Raw genomic sequence first — 6,525 nt, 5'->3', positions numbered from 1 at the left:
ATGGTGGACATGTGTTTAGTTTCATTTACGCATCTTCCCAGACGAGGACTTTGTTGTTAAATGTGGACTGTGTATGGTGTGTGTGTGCGTGTGCGTGTGCGTGTGCGTGTGTGTATGTATATACCTCACTGGCCAATCCCCAACGTTTCCCTTGTCATTTGACCTAATGGTGAGCTATGTTCATGACATCAATAAACACAGATGTTCTTCCGTGATTACGACCATCCATTCTCCCTGCCATTGGTACACCAAACCTCTCTGACAACAGTTCTGAATATCAAAGTGTAACTTTTTGAAAAAAAGCCTCCATCTTGCACTGTTTCTATTTAACAAACTCTATAGTGCTATTAGCTTAGTCTTTTTTTCCAAAGTTGTTGCTTTCATTTTTATCATTTACGATTATCGATAGAAAATTGTGAACTGTGTTCAATTGACATATGCATTTTAGTATATTTTGAGTATAGATTATACATATTTTTCTTTTAACTTTTTTGAGAACAAAAATATATATTTTTCGTTATTTCAACAAATCATGGAGGAAAATGTGCAAACAGATTAAAAAAAAGCCCCGGCTTTCTTTGTACATATCTTAAACTGTATTCAGAGGCAGTATTGAATGCAACACCAGCCTCAAGTGTTATCTGTTGCGCTCTCTGCTGGTGTGGAATGGTATTGCACCATGGCATGCAACACAAGGTTAACTCTGGGAATTATTCAATTTCTAAAAAGAAATCGCTCAGCATTCTCTGGTCCTGGACAATGGACAGATATGTAATCTTACTGTACAAGAGGAGGTGAAAATGGTTGATTTTATTTAATTTTTGATTGGAATGTGACCCAAGAGGGCAATCTTGGGTACTCTCACTGTAAAAGCACTCAAATATACGCTGGGTGTTCTGTGTGTCGTTTATTTACAAAAGTGAGTATCTTAATCCGTTGTGGCATTACAAAGTGTTGGAAAATAAAATGAAAGTGATTAAAAACACTTCAAACAAAACAGGATGTGGATACATAATGTGTTCCTGGTACTCCTTTGAAGGCTGTGTTGTTTATGTGTTTTTTTTATTTTTATGGACGAGATTGATACCTGAAACTATCCTTCCCCCTCCAACCTATCCCCTTCAACCCACCACACCACCAGCCCCACTCCCAGCCCAAGACCCCCACTTGCATGTGAGTCCAAATGTGATGCAATAAAAGACAAACTACACTGATCCAAACCAACCTCCATGACTCATCACTTATCTACCCGGTCTGGTATAGTTATGTACACAAAGCTACTATGCATGCTATTGCTACTGCTATATGGTTATTGCTAATAGTGTGATCAAAGGAGAGCTACAACATCAAAAATCAGTGTCAGTCTGACATCATCATCATTAAACAACAATTATAATGCATATGAAATAAGTGATTCCTCCAATTGCTTCTCCAAACTACTATTTCTAAGGCAGCCATATGTATTGATACATAACGTGTTACAAACCAATACAATATTGACAATGTGCACAAAAGGACGATGACCTTGCTGATATTTTATTAATCAAGATTCACCATGAGCACCACAGGGCCGCGATAGGCTAGCACCAGTTACACGTGTATTTTCTTGCAGTTAAGATATATATATATATATATTTTTTTTTTAAGTGAACTTAAGTTGATTCCTAGGAAGGTTTCAAAACTGGTGTGAGCCAACCACTATTTAAGAGGATTCAACTGACGTCTCATACATCCCCTTCTGCAAGGATTTAAAGGGGTGATATAATGCCTCTATCCATCATACATCTAGGTGGACTTGTGATGTCACTAACAGGAAATGGCAGATCTTGTAGTGGCTAATCATACTCACACCTGGTGTTATAATACCACCCCTTTAAAGGGGTGACTAGGGATTGGGGCGTAACCGATTTGGTCTCAATGTTAATCATCTGTTACAACCAAATGATAGACTGGCCGGTCGATCTTTCAAAAGTAAGTAAGTAGACGTTCTCCAGCCGAGCCAGACCATCTTCCCTTGCACCTCAAACCGCCTCACAGCGCCGCGGATCCCCGTGGATCCAGTGGCAGATCTGGGCGTACTTGGCCGGCGTGATTCTCACCGCCACGTTAAAGTCCTTCTGCCGGCTGCCCTCCAGCTCCACCCAGCGGTGGCCCGAGAACACGCCGATCACCCGCCTCCGCCACTTCCCGTCAACTTCCTCGCGGACGTACACGCCGGCTCCCGACGCCCCCTGCTGGGCGTCGCAGTGCTGGTAGATGAGGTCGTCCGACTCCTGGTCCACGCTGCAGAAGCGGTACACCACCCTCTCGCTCCCGTCCGAGGGCGCCCTCTCTAGGTCGTAGCCCGAGAAGTGGATCCGCGCCAAGGGCTGGTTGTTGGGTGCGACGCCCAGCGACATGGGCGTCTGTTTGACCGGCCTCTTCAGCTCCAGGAGAGCGTAGTCGTAGTCGGCCGACACCGACCGGTTGTTGCTCTTGTCGTTGACGTTGACGTCGTTCGAGGCTTCTGTCTGGATCCAACCGGCGGGGACGTGTGTCTGTTTGACCCGGGACCACCGGAACACCGGGCGCTTTGCCGGTCCCGCGCTGCGTGGCGTGCGCCGACGGCGCCTGGGGCCTCCGTCGTCGATCCCGCCCGCCCCCTCCTTCGCCTGCCCCTCACCTCCAGCCGGTGCCTCCGCTCTCGCCCTCCTTCCTCTCCGTCTCGAAGGCCTCCCTCGCCCGCCCCGCCCCCGGGCGCCACCGGGGGGCTCCACCGGGTCCACGCTGTTGTCCTCCTCGCCCTCTTCCTCCTCCTCCCCTTTCTCCTCCTCGACCGTCTCGGCCTGTCCTCCTCCTCCTCCTCCGCCCCGTCTCCTCCCTCCGCCGCCACCGCCGCCTCTCCTCCTCCCTCCTCCTCCTCCTCCTCGTCCTCTTTTGTTCTTCAGCTGGAGCAGCCCCACCCGCAGCCGGGGCACCCCGTCCAGGTAGTCCCTCCCGTCGTGGACGCAGTGGGCGGCCGTGAGCACGTGCCTGGGGGACACCAGGACGCCGGAGCAGCCCGTGGAGAGACGCGCCGCCGAGGAGAACGGGTAGCTGGTGACAAAGTGGGAGCCGGAGATGACGAAACGCCCGTCGGGGCCGAAGACCTGGCGCTTGCTGCGTTTGGGCGCGGGCGGGCGGGACGTCCGGTGTGAGAAGGCGTCGCTGAAGCCCCGTAGAGACACCCGGGTCCTCGTGAGCGTGCCGTTGTCGCGAAGAGTCTCGTACCCCAGGATCCGCTCTTGCTCGGCCTGGTCCAAGGGTGGCATGGCGCTTTGGCACTCGATGCCGCAGAGCAGCGGCTCGGGGCCGCGTCGGGGGTCCCCTCGGGGCCCGCCATGGCCTCTGAAGGCAGGCGGGGCTAGGGTCTCTGTGTATCGGTCCAGCACTACCGGGAGGCCTGGCTTCTTCAGCAGCGCGCGGTCGCCGACCACACTGTGTTCATCTGGGGTTTCAGAGGCCTGTGAGCAGGAGGCCATGCAGAGGAGCAGGCAGAGTAGATGCAGGGGGTCCATCATGCTGAGAGAGAGAGAGAGAGAGAGAGAGAGAGAGAGAGAGAGAGAGAGAGAGAGAGAGAGAGAGAGAGAGAGAGAGAGAGAGAGAGAGAGAGAGAGAGAGAGAGAGAGAGAATATTTATTTATATTACAACCCTGCATGCATGGTACATGCATAGTCAGCAGAGGGCGCACAATCCCCGTTTGGATAAAAGTGCGCTTCAATTTGTAATCCGATTTTCTTTAAGAAATATTCGTATATTTACATTCTGCTATGTTATTTAAATATATGAAGGAAATCATGCCTATTCTAAATTTTTAAAATAATCTAAAAAGAAAAGGTATAACAAATCAAATAAACTTATGACAATGGGATCACCTTGTTCTAGCGTTATAACGAAAGCATATAGGCCTACAATATTTAAAAAATGATACTACCTAAGCTGACGACTCGAAAATAGGCTACATTTGAAAAACAACGCTAACACCAAGCACATATTATATTCAAAAGCCGATGAAACCGTTGACAATCATTCCAATGTCGCCTACCTCATTCATGTGAAATCAGATCAGGACAAATTCAATTAGCAGTCAGCGATGCGAATTGATGAAAATCCAATCCTTGAAACGAGCATAATGCCAAGCAAAAGACCGTTCCCCATCATTCCCTGGGTACCGAAGAAGCGGAGAGCAAGGTTTATCAAGTCTTTAGGAGGAAAAAAAGTGCAAACGGAAGGGGGAGCGAACTAAACCGTGGACCGTAAAAAGCATGAATGAAGGTTTCAGTATCTCGTGACAAGACTGTTTTTGAATTCCACACATTTTATGCATGATGGAATTATCAAGTTATGCTCGTGTTTTTTTTATGGTTTTTTTTAAAGTAACGAGAATCAGAAATCTTAAGTTCAGATTGAGTTTGAGTCACACACACACACACACACACACACACACACACACACACACACACACACACACACACACACACACACACACACACACATACGTTCATGCATGGTCACACAATACATTACACAAATGACATACATTACATACATTATGCAAATAAGCTGAACGGTTTCATTATTCCAACATTAGGATCTTAGCTGCATGGGTCATCATATTGTCACCACAACCCACATTGAGAAGTTCAAAACATCTGACAAGCACATTGTCATCGTTTATTAGCCAATATCTCCAAGAGTTCAAATAAACCAACATGATATTAGCAATCAATCAAATTAATTATTAACATATAATCAAGCAATAATAAAAATGGGTTGTGTATTTTTGTAAAGGGAGTAATTCCATGTAATTAGTTGAAAAAAAACAGAACTGTGGTTTTAACAGCCTTTTATTCCCATAGTGATGGTGTGATGAAAAACAGGCATGTTCTCTGATAAGCAGGGGGGAAGGCGATGGCCAGGGGCTGATAATAACTATGGGAACTTGGAAAACAAACACATTAGTTATGAAACCTGCTCATAATTAATCCTGCAACGGCTCCAAAAGAGTGGGAACGGTCTGAGTCCCCCCTTGCTTGTCTTCGCCATAACTCGTAACTGCCTTGTCGGCGCTGTGAGTTGTATGCTGAAAGTAAGAAGTGCGATGCAACCAGTTAGCCAACAACAACAGGAATGACTCAAACTACACTCAAAGCATTCCCACCATCTCCCCCATTCTCCCCTCTGTTCCTTTGCTGTGGAGGAACCACTAGACTGCTGATGCATCTGTTAGCTGTTGTTGTCTGTGTCTGCAGTTGTTGCTAGCATTTAGCCACGTGGCTCTACACTTGGAACAGGCCTGGCTGCATGTCTATGAAGGAGACTATAATTATAAGTTTCTTAATTTGGTTAATTTGGTTAAAGAGTTTTAAGACGTGATGTTATTATATTGTGCTCCTTCCTGATAATGTTGCATCGGAGAGAAAGGCAGGACAAGTGGGAAGACTATGGAAGCATTTTAAGGACAATAATCAAATTAAAATGGAATGCTTTTTTATTTTTCATTATATGAATACATTGTTTGAGTCATGAATGAAATTAAAAACGCAACCATTGAATTTGAATTTGCATTTTCCAAAACTGGCCGGCTATAAGTCAAACTCCAATGAGCAGCTGCTCTGAGGAAACTCAATGGCTTGGAGCAACAGCAGGAGACACCAACACTCCCCTCCTGCTGTCTAGGTGTGAGATTGGCCATGGCTCGCGATCCCAGACACATCCACTCTTCTACATGAATCATGTACTGTTGAAACTTGGGGGGAAAAAGTGAAGAGAAGTCCAACCTGAAGGACAAACTATGTATGCACTATTAACGACACACAGTGGGAGTGTGTCAGGTAGCTTATATTGTCATTGCAAATAGTGTGGGGAATGTCACGAAGGGTCCAAGCGCTGATGTGATGCATGACATCCATCATGATCTGTACAGATAGTAGTATCTTTCATATTGTTTTAATGGAGACGTCATAGTTCAAATTAATTTAAAAGGGTTTTGTGATGAGGGCCCGCCTGTAAAACTGGGACCAGCCGCCACTGTATTTGATTATGGAATTTCTATGGGTTTGAATAGTCACAACTTACTTTGCACTCGCAGACTTGGGACACACATCCCACATCCCATCATTCTTTACTCTGTGTTCAGGAGAGTACATGTCAGACATTCTGCATCAACAAGAAACCTACACATTTCTTGATTTTCTTTAAAGTGGACATGTTTTGAAAATGCAAACGCAAATTAGATTGAATTTTCATATTATTCATGACTCCAATAATGCAGTTCATATTATGACAAATAAAAAGCATTTGTGCTACTGCGTTTGCTTTTCAACTTTAATTTGCACTCGAATATTATTCACCTTATTGCGGGGACATTTTTTGAAAGTGCAAATACAAATGTTTTTTCATTCGCATTTGAATATTGTCCACTTTAAAGAGGGGCACTTTTGGTTAATGCTGACAAAAATTTAGGAGGATAGTATTAATGGGTTCATATTACAAAGAATAAAAAG

General features: G+C 45.6%; 1 protein-coding gene across 1 annotated transcript; it reads right to left on the bottom strand.

The window, feature by feature from the left end:
- Positions 1-1,185: 1,185 nt before the first annotated feature.
- On the bottom strand, positions 1,186-4,240 carry LOC311364179 (inactive serine protease 35-like). The gene is made up of 2 exons (XM_084484193.1): positions 4,065-4,240; positions 1,186-3,540 (listed from the first exon to the last, which is right to left on the bottom strand). Exons 1-2 carry the CDS (start codon positions 4,067-4,069, stop codon positions 2,022-2,024), a joined length of 1,524 nt encoding a protein of 507 aa, XP_084340319.1. The 5' UTR covers positions 4,070-4,240; the 3' UTR covers positions 1,186-2,021.
- Between the last annotated feature and the right edge of the window lie 2,285 nt (positions 4,241-6,525).

The sequence above is a fragment of the Micromesistius poutassou genome (genome assembly GCF_964030765.1).
Source record: "Micromesistius poutassou genome assembly, chromosome: 19".
Taxonomy (NCBI): Eukaryota; Metazoa; Chordata; class Actinopteri; order Gadiformes; family Gadidae; genus Micromesistius; species Micromesistius poutassou.
The sequence above is the reverse complement of the archived record's forward strand: the minus strand, read 5'-3'. Positions and strand labels throughout refer to the sequence as shown.